This window comes from Anabrus simplex, chromosome 4 (assembly GCF_040414725.1).
Source record: "Anabrus simplex isolate iqAnaSimp1 chromosome 4, ASM4041472v1, whole genome shotgun sequence".
Taxonomy (NCBI): Eukaryota; Metazoa; Arthropoda; class Insecta; order Orthoptera; family Tettigoniidae; genus Anabrus; species Anabrus simplex.
This window is the reverse complement of record NC_090268.1, coordinates 170,565,168-170,582,946: the sequence shown is the minus strand read 5'-3', so window position 1 is coordinate 170,582,946 and position 17,779 is coordinate 170,565,168. Positions and strand designations below refer to the sequence as shown.

The 17,779-nt window shown below is 39.6% G+C and overlaps 1 protein-coding gene across 1 annotated transcript in view; it reads right to left on the bottom strand.

Annotated features, from left to right (window-relative positions):
• Nucleotides 1-17,779, bottom strand: part of LOC136872214 (sodium- and chloride-dependent glycine transporter 1-like) — a 421,393-nt gene that overhangs the window by 210,011 nt on the left and 193,603 nt on the right. The window contains exon 10 of the mRNA XM_068227369.1: nucleotides 17,504-17,616. Coding sequence (XP_068083470.1) covers nucleotides 17,504-17,616 — 113 coding nt within the window. The remainder of the gene's footprint in view (nucleotides 1-17,503; nucleotides 17,617-17,779) is intronic.

The following is a 17,779-nucleotide window of genomic DNA, read 5'->3' as shown; positions in this document are numbered from 1 at the left end:
ACGAAGCAGGTCCCGAGTGAAATCATCTATTTTATCAAATTTAAATTTCTGCTACTGAACCTTCTTTTTAGTGGGGGTTACGTAGGTATTGACATAACTGATTTCACCTATTTTTTTCACCGTAGTAACACAGATTCTTGTCGCTTCCGATGCTAAATTATTTAAATTGTTACCAGTTATAATACCGCCATTTCCTAAAACACTTCGTAAGAAATTTTGAATGTTCCTCACCAATATCACGGTTTGTTTTCGTAATTTAACACCTCTGCCAATCACATTTTTGTCACATTTAGTTGGAATTCTTGGTGAGGAGAGAAAGAAGAAGGTCCAGGTAGCTGATTTAATTCCGCTTCGTTACACTGTGAATGTGGATTTACCCACGGCCGGAAGAATACCGACATATTACTGCTCTTGCGCTAAACTGATACATATTACAGATATCAGTTATTTCATATCTTGTTATTAATAATGCTCACTAGGTCACTGCACTGCACTCGGCATGAAGAAAGAGTCAAGACTGAAGAGAGTGGTTTGGCAACCTCCCCATACCAAGTAAGGATTGCATGGAGCTCATTAACTCAGCAGAGTGCAGGGTGGATTTACAGCTGGCTTCCAGCTCGCTTTCAAGAACTGAGGTCGTCATGTTTTGTCCCCAACTACAGTTGGGAGTATTAATGGAAAGTATTTGTGTAGAAGTAATAACGTGTGAAATTCACGGCGCTGGTGCACTCGAAACCACGACAATTCCTTATGATATGGTGATATATGAGCATCATATCACAGATTAAATGTATATCTTATTCATCTATTCAGGCTCCGGTCCAGTTTCTTGTTACTGTCGCAGGTAATTTCAGTCAACACAGTGTCACAATAGTCAAGTATAGGTAGTATAAGAGAGTGACAGGCCAATGTCCAGTATTCGGGAGATAGTGGGTTCGAACCCCACTGTCGGCAGCCTTGAAAATGGTTTTCTGTGGTTTCCCATTTTCACACCAGGCAAATGCTGGGACTGTAGCTTAATAAAGGCCACAGCCGCTTCCTTCCCACTCCCAGCCCCTTCCTGTCCCATCGTCGCCATAAGACATAACTGTGTCGGTGCGACGCAAAACAACTTGCATAATAATTCCTAAGTTAGTCACTGAATTAGAGCAGGGTATGATTTTATTGCTTAAAATTATTGGAGAGATGTCCCGTTGCTAGAGGGAAAATGGGGTTTTACTGTAACCGTTAATAATAACTTGAGTTTTATTCACGTTTATTAGTAAACTGTTTTTATTTGCATAGTCACTAAGATGTTTTAGGTCGGAATTTATTTTATTAATTGCAGTATCAGTATCACTCGGTTTTGAATGACAGAAAATTTGTACATCATCTGCGTACGCTTGCACTTTGCAGGATTTAAGAGCTTTTGATATATCACTAATTTGGAAGATAAGTAACTGTGGTCCCAGGACCGACCCCTGAGGGACACCGAGGGTATTAATTTGCCACCTGAAGTCACATTTCCCACAGTCACACGTTGCCGGCGATTTTCAAGATAAGAGGAAAAGAACCGAAGCGACACACTATTATAATTTAGTTCTCGAAGTTTGTGTAGTAGTAACTGAGGGATGACAGTGTCTAAAGCACTACTGAGATCTAATAATGCCAGTATAGTCACGTTCCGTTGGTTCATTGCACGTTTAATACCATATGTCACTCGTAGTAAAGCTGTCGCGGTGCTATGTCCTTTCCTGAAGCCGGATTGGAAGGGATTGGGGAGGGAATGCTTGGTAAGGTATTCAGTAACTTGTGTGTGAACTAGGCGTTCAAGTACCTTGCATAGGGGTGGTAGGATGGATACTGGATGATAATCTGAAGAAGAATATAACTTAGGGCTCTTTGGGATGGGTCTAATTAGTGCATCTTTCCAAACATCTGGGAACACTCCGTTTGTCTTGCAGTAAAATATATGAGTTAGTATTGGCAGAACAGCTCCCAAGATATCTTTAATCAGCGATATAGGAATGTCAGCATTACCTGAGGCATTAGATGTAATAGAGTATATCACACCTTTAACTTCATTCGAAGTGATATTTCTAAAAGAGAATTGCTCATGCACAGAATGCTGTTGAAACAAGGGTAGTAGGGAAGGAGGTAGAGGCTGTTCTTGGCCGTGCGAAATAATCATTTAAAGCCTCTAGCGATATGCTTGGTACATGTTGTTCTACGGTTTTACCTATACCTAACGTACGTAATTTACTCCATTTTTGTCTCGGGTTGTTAGTGTTCATCAGTTCCTGAAAGTATTTATATTTAGAATTCCTAATTAACTGCTTGGTTCTGTTTCTCAGAATCCTGTACCGCTCAAAATCATCCGTATCATGCGTCAGTTTGTATTGTCTCTACAGTTTGTCACGAATGGTCGTAGCAGATCTTATCTCCGCCGTTAGCCACGCGGATGAATGGCGAGTGATTCTTGCCTGTTTCTTTGGTGCGTGCTTGTCAAATATTTCCAGTACCAATGAATTGAATTTGTTTACTTTAGAGTTTATGTTCTGAAAAATACGTATACTGTCCCAAGGCAAGTTATATGCATCGTGGCGCAGTTTATTCCGGTCCATATGTCGTAAGTCTCATATTGTAATGTAGCGTGGTTTGTACTTGAGTATTCGCGTAGAGTAACACATGTACAATAGGTCACGTGAAATAATTCCAGGAGCAGGGTCCGTGCTTAATTACTTTCTGAGGTTGATTTGTCACAAGAAGATCAATTAAGGTATGACTTGTGCGGTCAGAGTAATGAACGTGATTAGTAACGTTGAGGGGTAAAATAGTCATGTTTGTGGCGAGAAAAAAAAATCAGTAGGTTATTTGCTTCAATAGTCTGCTTTACGAAAAGGCCAGTGATTATAATGTCATCATATGCCGAGATAAGATTTGCTACTGCTTCTTCAAAATCATCAATCTGTCTTATTTTAGGTGGCTTGTGTACAGTCCCTATTAATATCTTTTTATGGCAGTCAAATTCTACAAACATAAATTCTGGTCACAGTGTAAGTCTTGGGTCAGAAGTGGAAATTATCTTACATTTCAGGTCATTTCTGTAATAAAGTAGAAGCCCACCACCTATTTTGTCCGTGCGGTCATGGCGTAACAGGAGGGGGGGGGGGCAGTCCGGCAATGGAAGTTGCCATTGGTCGCTCTCGCGTGACGTCAACAGGCGGATAGCCTTGAGACAGCGCATGCTGTGTAGGTTGCGAGAACGTACTACTTTCGCAATTTACACGTTTTAAAAATGTGTAAAATAAAAAAATACATAGTATGCAAATTAATACGGTACTATATACAATTGAACAAGTTCCACGGCCACCATGCATTAATTTAATTTAATTTGTCTTAACCCGAACATACCTGTATGCAGGAGAGTGAAGGGTATCCTCATTATTTTACTGGCTGAGATGCAGTCCACATCAGATTCTTCTTTGCGTCATATTTCTTTGCTGCTTGCAACTGCCTTTCCTTATTCAATTGCCTGATGCGAATAAATGTCCTCGTCCTTGTATACAAATGAATTATATTTTCATGCACCTGAGGAAACTTCGATTTAATAACTGAAGACAAAGTTTTAATCACTTTGTCACACTTCGAACTGTCATGTCCATGAAAACCAGCAAATATAATTTCGAACTGTTTGACTGTGTTCACCCAATCCTTTGTCGGAGTAAAAAGGCCCCCTCTAGAAACAGTAGATATCCAGGAATTAGAACTTGCCCCAGGAATCGGGCACATTTCAGTTCGTGATCCCAAGGATTTATCAATCGCTTGGAATTTAAATGCGAGGTAGCCCGCCATGTACTGGAAAGTATCGGGAGAAACGTCCTCATTATTAGAATAGTTCTGCCCTAACTCGTGGACTTTACTCAGTAACTCTTCTTCGTCTTCTTTAATGTCTTCAATGTCAGAACTACGTATAATATTCGCTGGGCTTTCTTGTATTACTTCAATGCACAGTTCACTACTTATGAATTTGAAGAATTCCTCATCTGTTTTTCCTCGTCCCGTGTTTCAACGTCTGCCACAGAAGTACTATTTCTTTCTTCAGCAACTGATGTACTTCCTGATAAGGGTATGTCATTTGAGTTTCCTGTTAAGATAAGAAGCCGAATCCTGTGTTTCACCTCAAGTGCTGTAGAGTTGTTATAAAAGGCACCAAGACCTCGAATTCTCGAAAAATAATTTTCTACACAGTCTTGATTTAGTCGAGATGTTAAGATGTATCTTCTATTCTCTTCCCTGATTTCTTGAAACAGTCCCAGAAGTGATGTGATGAAGATGAGAACTCCCTTTTGAAACGGCAACAAACCTCTTCTACTTCTAAAGCGCCGTCCATGAACCTTCTTAATGTATTCTCCTGGCTCGTAAGATTGAGACCGAATCCGCTACGGAGAGATGTACCATGGTCAAAGGGAACTCGAGAATTCAGAACATCGAAAACATCATTCACTAATTCAAAGAAAATGCTCTCGCCTTCCTTACCTAGAACATACTTCAATGATTTAGTTGTACGGTGTGAAAACAAGCGCGCAGCCATTCTAACATTCTATCGCGCTCGACCTGTGACACTGATGTGAGCTTCTGATATGTGATGCGTAATAGATAAATCGCCTTTCTGGCTATCTAATACGTCCTCATTTATTTTCCTCGTTATCTCAGTTCCATCGGGCAAAACTACCAACTCATCTATAAAGTGGTTTCGAAGGAGCTTCAGTAAGTGAGGCACGTCATAAAAAACCCAGATCTTTCTTTCCTTGTCCGCTGGATTTATGAAAAAAGTTTTTTATGTGTTGACGCAGAGTTCGTTCCACACTTTTGAATTCTTTCCCCCCATATCACACGTTACCGCCACGACATGTAGCCCTAAATCTTCAACTCTCATTATTACATCTTGGAGCAATTTACTGTTCATCGTCACATCAAAATGGTAATAAAGTGGTTGCTTCCAGGATTTACACAAACCGCGAATCATCACAACTTGAACATTGCTCTCAGGTCCTAAAATTCTGTCCTCCGAGGCATCATAACAGATACGGCCATCTATGTTCGTTTCGTCAAAGCACAACACAGTTTTCTTATCTACTGTAACTCGCTAAATGTGCGGGCCTTTACTTTCAAAATTGAAAGAACTTCTTCCGAAACACCCGGATTACACTTAAAATTCCTAGTCCAATTCTGAAACGTAGCACGACACGGCAAAGGAATGTTGCGCTTTCTTAAATAGGTATAAGCGTTTCGAGAAAGGGCCTTTGAAGTCAGTGCGTTGGCAATATCCTCGGAGCTCCATCTTACTCGTTTGTTGCATCGTAACAAGGGCGAATTTGTCCGGGAGTGAAACACTTAGACAGAACACTTTCCACTTTCTTCCTCACGACACGTTCTTTCAGAGTTCTGGATAATTTTCTCTTGTTTGGCAACATGTGTCTTACAGCTTTGGCATTTTTCAGGGCTGCATCACACTTTTTAAGGCAATTTCTTGGACTGCATTTTTCTTCTTTAGGACTTCTATTTCTGTTTTCAGTCTTTTAATTTCTTCGTCCTTCAGTTTCATATCTGAGAGTTCACAGATGGGCTCTGTATTTGTCACTTGGTCCAGTTTCCTTTTCTTCGGGGATATAGACTCCAAGGTTGCAATGCCTCTCTTTCACACTTCTCTACTTTGATGCCGTTGAACACGATAACGTACACCCTAAAAGGAAAAAAGAGCAACTTGTAAGAAATAAGGTAGATAACTGCCACAGTTCCAGGTTTCCTGTTCTATTTCTAAGTAACGTAACACGTGTAACCCCGTGGGTCTTATACTTGGACGCCGATGATGCTCTACGTGTCCTAATCCACCGACTGACCTCACGAGGCTGGTGGGTAAATTACTTGGCGGAATCGGGGATCGAACCCGGAACCTCGGGGATAGTAGTCAATAACGCTGCTACTACTACACCAACGAGGTCGGCTGTTTTATTTCTAACAAATGAGGAATCATAACTACCTATGAATAAAACAAAAGTCATTCGAGAAGTTAACAAATGAATACTCTAAATCAACGTTAATCAGTTCAACAGTACTTATGTAGAAAAATCTTTAGCATCCTTACCTCTTCGACTGCTTCGCTATTCGTGCCGCATTCAGCTGTACGTACTTCTCCGTGCTGTGATGGAACTGCATTTGCTTTTAGTTTCTTATTTAGCGGTAAACCGAGCAGCTCATTCTTTAAATCACGCTCGTAATCCTTCGGAAGGAAATGAGCTGAGCATATACGTGCATTGTTCACGTTGATTTCATCGGCACGCTTGCACCGCGATAACCATTCTCTCTGTATCATTGTATCTTTAGGGAAACGATGATAGACTACATTATACCACTCGTCTTACGGCCATAATTGTTGCAATTTGTAACTGCACAATTACTGTTATTTTTACTCATGGATGACAGCTTCTCTCACAACGCTTCCTTTTTACTATTTCCTCACGCACACACTCACTAGTTACCTCGTTTTTCACTCACTCCTAAGTCTGCCGGGGCCTGAGTTATCCGCCACATGACGTCACAGTGCGCAAAGCAGTGTGGGTAAATTTTCCGCTGAACGGGCGGAAGAGGCCTACCTCATAATAGTCTACTTACCTTGATGGCGTAATGTTGAGTATCTGTCAAGGTTAGCTGCCGATGACAGCATGTCTGTACGCATCCAGCTTTCACTGATTCCAATAATATGTACATTGTTCACTTCAAAAATAGCCTGTACCTCTTCCATATGAGCTAATAATGGCTGGCCATTTTAGTGGCAACAGTGTAACGATCGCAGGTGGCTACTGAGCTGCACTTGCAACACAAGTCCTGTTGAAGGTGGTAGGGACAAAAGAGAAGGGGTGGGTGAGGGCTGTGGAGAGGAATGCAGGTCAATGGTATTACTGTTGTACTGGTCAACGAACATTTGAAACTAAGCAGTAGGACATAAAATTAAGCAAGAAGTAAAATGAGCTTGTCCGAGCAGCCTGGCGATTAGATCCACTGACTTTCACAGGCACACATACACACAACACACACAAATAAAAACTAATTAGTAAACACATAATTTCTTTCACTAAGTTCACATGTTCAACCTACTCCCTGCAATGTTTTTTAATTGAGCCATCGTGCATATTTGAATTTTACTTCCATCTTCCCGTAAAACAGAAATGCGTCCATCTTGAGTCCAGCATTCCTGCATTCGCCGTAAATCCCTTGCCTGATTAAGGACATTTTTCTCACACTTGTGAGGGACTCAGTTAGCATGAGTCCACTGCCCTTAAAAGCTCGCTTCGCGCGCCACACTCGATCACGATCATGGTATCGAAGGAACTTGATAATGATCGGTCGATTTCCATGTGAGACCACCTCAGCAGACGTTCGATTACGGCGGCCCAGCCCAACCCCGTGCATTTAAATGAAGCGCCTTCAAGAACGCTATCTAACATGCAATACTTGAAACATGTGGTACAAGAAGTGTGGACTTTTCTCCGTAGATGTTACTACTTAAGAACTGATGACATGCACTCTGGTGCAAAGTGGAATAACTGGACTTCTTGTAACCTTTTGACTGGCCAATAAAAATGAGAGGGTGTGTCCGGATTTAGTCCAGAGCCTTCTCGAACCTTCCTCTCGGGTATAAAAGCCGTCACTTTTTCGAGTTAACTTGTCTTATTGATAGCTGCATTACCGAATGTGTTGTGTTAAGAGAGCAGGCGGGGGCCTCATTCTTCGGCAGTCAGAACATCCGATAAGGTAATGGCCACCAGTTTCTAACTTAGTAGTTATCTCCACAAGCCGACTCGAGGGGAAGGTTCCTGTCTTTAACTATGAAACTGTCAATTTCCTAACATGTAAACTTCTCTTTCTTCTCATGTAAAAGTCCAAGTAAGTCCAAGTACTTAACTGAAAACCGGGGGTAGAGTGTACATTACCTTCTCGAATTCCCCTTCAATTAATCTTGAGGTGACTATGATTTTGTAACCGTTTTCGTTTGTAAATTGTAACTTAACTTGTCCATCTAGTCACCACAGTAGTTTGGGATTAGCCTCTGCATCATCGGGCCGCAAGCCCAAGTAGGGTTTTAACCTTGGTTTTCAAGGAGCGCAAATGTAAGCCTCCATATATTTTCAAGTTTGGGCTAGTAATTTAACCTGTTCTTTTTCACGAAGGCCCGGTAGCATGGCCCTGTATTGTTTCTTAAATCCATCTGAAAATATAACCTTTATAGCAATTTTAAATTCATCTTTAAGACTTGTAGTTAGACCCATTCCAGCCCGCACCTTCTTTCACCTCTGCTGATCCACCAAAACTCCGTAACAACAACAACAACAACAACAACAACAATAATAATAATAATAATAATAATAATAATAATAATAATAATAATTGTACCGGGAGGTACACCTCTACGCCGCGCATTCAAAATTAGCGCTTAAAAGAACTCCTCCACTGGTGAAACAGTGAAACTGAACCTGCACCAACTTATAAATTTACTCAGAAGATGTCACCACTAAATTCTGATGTAATTTTGTTATTGTGAAGTTTCCTGAACTGACTGTATTTCTACTTGTTTTGTTTGTCATTCATCAAGAAGTTTGGACATTCTTCCATAGATGTCACTACTAAAAACTATGATCATGCACCCTGGTGCGAAGTGAAAGAACTTTTGATTTAAAGAAGTTTTGTGTTCATAAGTTTTTTTTTACTAATTGATGTTCATTTATTTTTTGGGTTGGCAATATTTACCTTTTCTTTCCGCCAGTTTCGAATCCAACCAATCAATAATTTCCGTAATTAATTTTCTACCAATCACAGTCTTCTTCTTAATCTTCGATTTTGAGTGTAACTTTTAAATTAACCAATAAAATTGAGAGGGTGTGGCTAGTTTAATCTTGAATGGTCTCGAACTTTCCCAGAGAGTTTATAAACTGCGGATTTTCACGTCTCTTGGGCAATTGATTGTCATCTTACTGAGTGTGTTTGTCAAGCGGGAGGCGGGCGGCCTCTTCGTCAGCTGCTAGAACTTCGATAAGGTAATGGCCACATAGCATCTTTACTTCTTGCTAGCTCCGCAGTTTAAGCTAAAAATGTAACTTCTGCCGGCTATGTAATAACTTCATAAAAACTTTAACTGTAAATCGGGGATAGACATTGAAGTACCCTCTCGAGCTCCCCTTAATCTTGGTTTGAGGTGCCACGTTTTGTAACCTTTCATTTCTGCAATGTGGTAAAGTTATTTCCATGCGAGCAACCTCAGTAGTTTGGGAATAGCCCCTGTTTCGTCGGCCAAGTGCCCTATAGGTTTCAAATTTTGGGGGCTCAGTCTTCGACTCCATTCAAAATGTACTCGGGCCGTTTATTTAACCTGTTATTTTTCACTAAGGCCCTGTAGGTTGGGTACTAGATACCTCTGTGTAATAAGTTTTCTATTTTTAAATAGTGCCTGGTAAGGCCAGAGATTATTAGAGTTTCATGCTATGTCACCTTGAGTAAGCTTGGAAAACTGAGAGCACGTTAGCTCTTTTTCAAGTGTTGTAAAAGTGCCTCTGGGAGGCCTGACATTGTAATTTAGGGAGCAAGTGCTCCATATATTGTGGGATTTCTGCCCTTGAGTAAATTTGTGCTCTTTGTAAATTTCAGCTAGGAGTTCAGGAAAAGTGAAGCGTGGACTTGAAGCCCATGATCTGTTAAAACCACTAATCTTGGATTGTTGAACGATTGCTAGTTGTACCTGCAATATTGTCATAAAATCTTGTCATGTGTGAAGTTCTGAAGATATAACCTTCAGTTTACGTTTTAAATTCAATTCTTGACATTGTAGTTAGACCCATTCAAACCGGCACCTTCTTTCACCTCTGCGTTCCACGGGTAACCCCGTAACAATAATAATGATAATAATAATAATAATAATAATAATAATAATAATAATAATAATAATAATGTGTCTACGTCGGGTGATTAACCTACCGCAATATATATTTATTTAGCGAATGGCATTACACAAGGAAGAAAAAAATATGCATACAAACTACTATAAATACAAATAATAAATAACACATACAAATATTAATTAATAATAATAGAAATAAAACATACGAACAATAAAATATATATTACTGGAATGACACAAAACAAAATAACTAGCCATTCCGATTTCCAGGACGCCAAGATGGTTCGACGTAGCTAAGAACAAATATCCGTAGTAGGTACGTTCGTAGCTGTCTGACGGAAATTGAACAGTTTAAGAGTATTTGAATCAAGCCAGATTATCCAACACCTCCTAGATAATAAGGCCTAACAACAGCGTGTTGACGTCACGCAAAGGAGGCGATAGCAATGGAGAGAAACGCGGAACATGGTTAAACACAGGCATGATTTTAATATTTTTTGCCAATGGAATCATTTATTTACTAACAAATAGCGTTTAAATTTTGAAGTATATTGAATTATACTGTCGTTATTACCGTATTTTAGTGACTCTGCCATTAAAGATAAACAGCAAACAGTTGTAAAACACGACAGCAACTTGCAATGTTAACGTACTTAGGCCGAATTGCTAACATCACAACACGATGTTACAAATATATTTCAGTTTAAATAGGCATTACATGATCTTACAAGAAAACTAGCACGTATAATATTAGCATAGCCCTAACATCTAAGATGATGTAGCATCACTGGCAGTATTTGCACATGAGCCTACAGTGTTTCCTCCCTTGAAGTTCATGTATGGTTTAATGATAATTTCACCTACCATCGATGTTACCAATTTGTCATTCTGTTCGAAACCTTGAACTTTGTTTTATTTATTACAGAAAGCATGTAAGTTTCTGTCCTAATATTGGACTACCATTCAGACCGGAGCCTACTCTTTTAAAAGTATTGACATGTAGCAAATTAAATTGCTACTATGCCTCATGAATTTGTAAAAATCGCACGGCGCAACAGCCCTGAAGGGCTTGGCCTTGGCCCTGCTCGGCCCGAAGGTCTACAGATTATGAGGTGTCTTCGTGTTCGGCAGGCCGAATCCTCTTGGCCGTTATTCTTGGCTTTCTAGACCAGGGCCGCTATCTCATCGTACGATAGCTCGCAAATGTAATCACGTAGGCTGAGTGGACCTCGAACCAGCCCTCAGATCTAGGTAAAAATCCCTGACTTGGTCGGAAATCCAACTCGGGGCCTCCGGGTAAGATGCAGTCATTATATCCCTTCACCACGTGGCCGTAAATTTGTAAACATGAGGAGATATCAGGCAGAAGTTTGAACAAATAACAAGAAAATCATACACATACTCCTTTATGAACTAAGAAATGTTTTATCTGCGACTATTAAATTAACTGTGGGGACATCATCCTCGGTGTTCAATTCACCAACTAGGACTAGAATTAACTTATTTATTGATTCTTTCTACACATTATTACACTAATTTCTTGTAATGCAGCTATGGTGTTTTGTAACTAAAGAATATACCGCATTTGTATTAGTAATTTTGTTCACATATACATTATAAATATTTTATACTTAATAAAACCCGTTTAGAATAAAGGCCATGTCCTATTAGATGATTACATATGCTGTGTAGTATGATTGCCTTGATGTATCGACGTACGGAAGAATTACTTACGTTCCCTTCATCACAGTACAACAACCATCAGGTAAAAACATGTTTATTTTACTTTTCAGCGGTGTAAGATTGTGGATTGAAATTCTGTGTACGGTATGAGATATGTACTATCTTCAATGGCTCTGTTTCTTGCTCCTCTTTCTATTCTACTTTTTTGCCTGGTTCTTCTCTTCGCCTGCCAGAATGTGACGATAAATATGATGGGCAGCTGGGAAAGACATAAGGCACTGCAGTCTCTGACAGTCATGGTCTTGGAAGAGGAGTAGTTAAAAGTGTTTTTTGAGGATCAGTACCAGTTATTTCCCATAAAATATCACCGACTTCGAAATGTCTGTGGCATACCTGTAAAATAATGTATCACCGTGAGCGAAATTCATGCACTTACAGAGTGAATCGGCCTACACCAGCAGCTCTTGTAGGTGATATGTTTTAATGCGTATAATAATAATAATACCGTTGGAATAATGTATTCCATGATTGTGACCTAACATAATCTTATATCATTGAAGAGTAAATATGCCTACATATCACCAGCTGTTGCGTCATAGATCTATGCTCATTATGATTGTGTGAGAATGTAATAATAATAGTTACTCACCACTGAGTTATTAGTAAATCTGTAGTCTTGTCTTGGAATTGCACGTAAACATATCTGTCGCACAACCTAGTCTTTCGGAAACTTAATGCATGCACTTCGTTATCACTGTCGCAATTCTCCTTACAGTTGAGTACCCAACACATCAGTACCATTACGTACAACGGTATTAGCAATTGGCACCATCAAACGAATTAAAACTCTTCTAATTTCAGAGTTACATGGCCAAACTCATTGCTGTGTTATTACTGAAAAGGTTCAGGATTGCCAGCCGATGCTGACGTCACAGTATATTCCCAGAATGGTTCTGAGGCCTTATTCTAGGAGGTGTTGGATTATCATCCTGTAAAGTACTAGTAGTATAGTGCTGCCATCTTGCAGCATGTACTGAACTAAACTTGTACTTAATTATTTTCGGGATAACGACAATCGAGCGATCACCAGTTGTTATATAAAAAAAGGATTGTACAAGAAGAAGCTCTTATTGTTATTGCTGGGTCTTTGATTATTTTTTTGAGCTGAAGTAGAAGGAAGATGTATCACCTCGATACAGGGTGATCCTATCTCCGTGTGGCGATGGCCACAAAATCTTTTCATTTGGATTTGTTTGGTAATTTTCTTGAGAACCTGTGAGTAGCAGTTTCAATGTTTTCAACCCGGAGGTGCATGAATACGTGAAGCGCTAACTGTAATTGAATTTAGTTGTATTGTTCTATATATCTTCACCTAAATTCCGTTGGGTATTATTTAATCATCGCAGTGAGTGAGAATTTCTGTTACCAAGTGACTGTATTTCAGTTGTCTTGATTATGAATTTGTTATCAATTTTTCATTGGGCTGTAATGTAATTATTCAGAGAATCATTTTGGCCCGTTAATCTCTCTGGAAACGTTTCCTTTAAACAAAAGAATATGACTTGAAAGGTGTTGTAATAAAGAGTACCTATGTCTTTAACTACGATACTTAGGAATGTGTGTCGTAATATTTTCTGTGTTTTACCTTGTATTTATTCAATTGGGATAATTCTTTTAACTAACTGAATTATTGTGTAAAGGCAGGTAAAAGCATGAGTGGAAAATTGTTTCTTTAATGGCTAATTCTACCTTTGAAGATAATCATTTGGGCGGGCAGCCATTTTCCTTTCTTTGGTCATGTGATCCGTTTCCAATGGGTGGGAGTATTTTGCGCTATGTTTTGACATTTGACGTCTGAGGCTCTGTTTCTGGTTAACATCTGACGTGCGTCAATTGAATGTTGATGGGTTTTTGTTATTGGTATTGAGTGTGGAACTGAATACCATCCCTGTCCGTACTAACTACTACCGTGGTATACCTATCTGAAAGTACGCTATAGCTGTAGGTGGTAAAAGTGCCGCTCCTTTTCACCTTCATCCACAAGTTAATTTCCCGCAATCCTACGCCAATCGAAAGTGATTCTTTTCCCATCATCACACAACCTGGGTATTTATTTATTTATTTATTTATTTATTTATTTATTTATTTATGTATTTATTTATTTATTTATTTATTCGTGTCTGAAGTACGAAATAGGAAACATGAAAACATTAAAAAAATAAGAAGCAAGAAATAGAAACAACTACGCAAAAATGTGGTCATCAAGTGACTTCAGCCCAAAACTTAGTCACTTCGAAAGCACTTGAATTAGCTTGCGCCAATTCACTCATTGTAAATTAGTATGGGCACAAAGGACAACATGAGAGATGTTATGTTGTTTGAAATTCACCACAATCAAATATAACTGTCGTGGTTGGAAAATGTCACTTTGTCACTTATATAAGTTGTCCCTTTCAGACAAATTACTAGTTCTCTCCTCCCACATGACAACTCATGTTTTTGAGACTGTTCCTTGTAACGGTTGAGTAGTTGTTAGTGTACCGGGAGGTACACCTCTACGCCGCACATTTAAATCTTGCTCCTAAACCTTTTCTCAGAAGATGTCACTACCGTAATTTTGTTATTGTGAAGTTTCCAGTACTGTGTGAATTTCAACTTGTTTTTGTTTTCCGTTCATCAAGAAGTTTGGACCCTCTCTCATAGATGTCACGGCTAGAAAACTATAATCATGCACCCTGGTGTGAAGTGAATGAACTTTGTTTTGAGAAGTTTTGTATTCATAATTTTTTTCTAATCGATGTTCATTTATTTTTGGGTTGGCAATATTTATATTTTCTTTCCGCCAGCTTTGAATCCAACCAATCCCTAATTTTTGTAATTAATTTCCAAACAATCCTGGATTTCTTCTTCGACTTTGAGTGTAAATTTTGAATCGTCCAATAAAATTGAGAGGGTGTGGCTTGATTATTCATGAAAGGTCTCGAACTTTCCCTGAGGGTTTATAAACTGCGGATTTTCACGTCTCTTGGCCATTTGATCAACATCTAAGTGTGTGTGTGTCAAGCAGGAGGCGGGAGGCGCCTCTTTCATCAGGCAGCAGTTTTTCAGCAAGGTAATGGCCGTTTAACATCTTTATTTCTTGCTAGCTCCGCAGTTTAACCTGAGGGAAAGGTCCAAAACTTTAACCATGTAACCTACTTTTCTACAAATGTACGTTCTGCAGGCTAATGTAATATTTCACAAACCTTTAACTGTAAATCGGGGATAGAGCGTGAGGTACCCTCTCGAGTTCCCCTTCATATTGCTTTGAGGTGACTACGTTTTCTAACTGGTTTTCTTCCTTTCCGCAATGTCTTAAATTCTTTCTTATACGAGTCACCTCCATAGTTTGGGAATAGCCCCTGTTTCATCGGCCTAGTGCCCTTTAGGTTTTATAATTCTCATCTAGGAATGCAAGTATTCGCCTCCTTTCATTTTGTGTTCGGGCCATTTATTTAACTGTTATTTCTTTTACACGAAGGCCCTATAGGTTGGGTACGAGATACCCCTGTTTCAGTTTGTAAGCTGGGCCATGGAAGGCCAAAAAGGTGTAAGACATTTTTGGCGTTGCATTGAATAGGCTTGAAAACTGAGAGCCTGTTAGCTCTTTTCAAAGTAAGATTACTGAATGCCTTTTGAAGGCTTGATATTGTGGGTTGGGAACCAGCGCTCCATGTATTAGGGGATTTCTGCCCTTGTGTAAAATTGTACTCTTTTGTAAAGTTGAGCTGAGGGCTCAGGAACTGTAAAGCGAGGGGCTGAAAGCCCTGATTATCAAACAGTCACTAAAGTTTGGGTTTTCTTGCTTTGTCTAAACTTTCTCATGGTACCTGATGTATCATCGTTATCTCACTAAGTGAAAAGTTGTTAAAGTTTTGTTGTTGATTGTTGAAATTCAAAAAAATATAACCTTTGTTAAAGTTTTAAATTAACTTTGATTTTGTAGTTAGACCCATTCACCCCGGCACCTTCTTTCACCTCTGCTGGTCCACGGGTAACCCCGTAACAGTTAGGAAGTTCTTTCTGGATTTTAATCTCCTTTCAGCAGGTTGATATCCGCAGTGGATGTGAGGCCACAGTAGATGACTTTCCCCTTTCGTTGTTGACAGCCACTTCTCTTCTGATATCAGATGGAGCAATCCCAGCCAGATAGTTCTCTTTATTGATGGAAGTTGGCCTCAAGCAACCTAAAATAATCCTGCAACCTACGTGTACGGATGGCCGCTTCTAATTCTTCAAGGTCAAATGGTACAGCGAGTTCACTGCTCTTATTGTGTGCCTTATCCTCTAGTTTAAAGTCTCATTTTCTAAAGTAACATCTTGGTGAACTGTTATTTATTAGTTGTGATTCAATTTTATTGGCAGGGATGTTTGCGTATGTGACACTCTTAGTAGGATCATTATTTAGTTTCTTCAGCAGTCTCCGACTATTAACAGAAAAAATACAGTAGTTTCCTCCATTAGTTTCAAGCATTTTTCTCTCTTGTTTTGTGCTATCGTTGATATTAGCCCTTTGCCTAATAAAATGATTTCGTCACTAAAGGATTGTCTTCAAGGAGTGAAAGATAATTACTCATAAGATCAGTTGTATTCGGTCTTAAGCCATGAAAATATTGTATCCTGCACCGTCGGGGCATAGATAACCGAGATGCCTTCTTCACTGCATACACAAGTTTGTGATATTCTTCTGGTGTTGACTGGATATCAGCTACAAAACTATCCAAAGTAGATAAATTTCTCCCAATTAGCTTTCCGGAAATTCAGTCTTCTACGGTAGGATATAGTGATCGGCCGCGCTACTGCAGTAACTTGGCACATCACAGGTCTATGTTGAGAGTTAAGTACAGGAGAACGGGCTGTGTGCTCACTGAAAAAAGTCCGTTCTGCATTGTATCCGCATTGTCAACGCTCATTATTGAAGATTGGAGGAAGTTTACTGTCATGAATGAGGGTTAACAGGAAAGTATCGACTAGAAGGCTAGTGGATGTTGCAGGACACAGATGTCTATAGATTGCAGAGAACTTAACGAGTCTGTACACACGAGAAAGTGGTCTCTTTCGTCACCCAGTGCAGACTGCAGAGCTTCTAATATGACGAAAACCTCCCCAGTAGACAAACTACACGCAATGGCAAACGAGATCTTCGTGCTAATATCATCGGAGACGAAAGAGCATCCTACATTTTTTCCGAACTTAAAACGTAAAACCATCCGTGAACACATGTCGCGCGGCCGGATGGTTTTACGTTTTAAGTTCGGAAAAAATGTAGGATGCTCTTTCGTCTCCGATGATATTAGCACGAACGAAGTTCTGAAAATACCTCTGATAAACAGAGGTGTCCATATTCACCTTGGTTCCACGGAGTAAACTACTACTACTACAACTACTACTACTACTAGCAAAGCAAAGTCACTCCGTACAAGACATGAAGGCCCTGGGAGGAGTGGAAGGTAAAGGCTTCCACCATTGTTAACCTCGGCACGTGATTGGGTAGAGTGGTTAGCTCTACGCCCGGCCGCCTTTGCCCCCAGCAATTGACCTGGTACTCATTTTTGGTGTAGGCTGAGTGAACCTCAGGGCCATATGCACCTCCGGAAGTGGACATCTCGTTTCTTAAATTTTACGACTTCCTGACGGGGATTCGACCCCACGTCCTTCCGGACGAACCGAGCACGCCTTTACCGCCTCGGCCAAGCAACCCCTACTACTACTACTACTACTACTACTACTACTACTACTACTACTACTACTACTACTACTACTAATAATAATAATAATAATAATTATAATTATGATAATAATAATAATTTGCAAAAATATTCGCATTTTGTTCTGAGTCAGTTTACTTACCAAAGTGTCCATTCCCAGCACATAAAGCATGAAGAAGAACAGAAACGACCACAACTGAGGAAATGGCATCATTGATATGGCTTCAGGATACACAACGTACGCCAAGCCCGCACCTGTATCAGAACACACACAGCACACATATTCTTAAAACAAATACTGGTTACCTTAAAGGGATAGCCTGAAGATTAAAATTGCTATTTCAATTATTTTGCTGAAAATATATGGTTGTGCACACATTTAGATTGCGATTCAGCAGAAAGTATCACATCTAACATT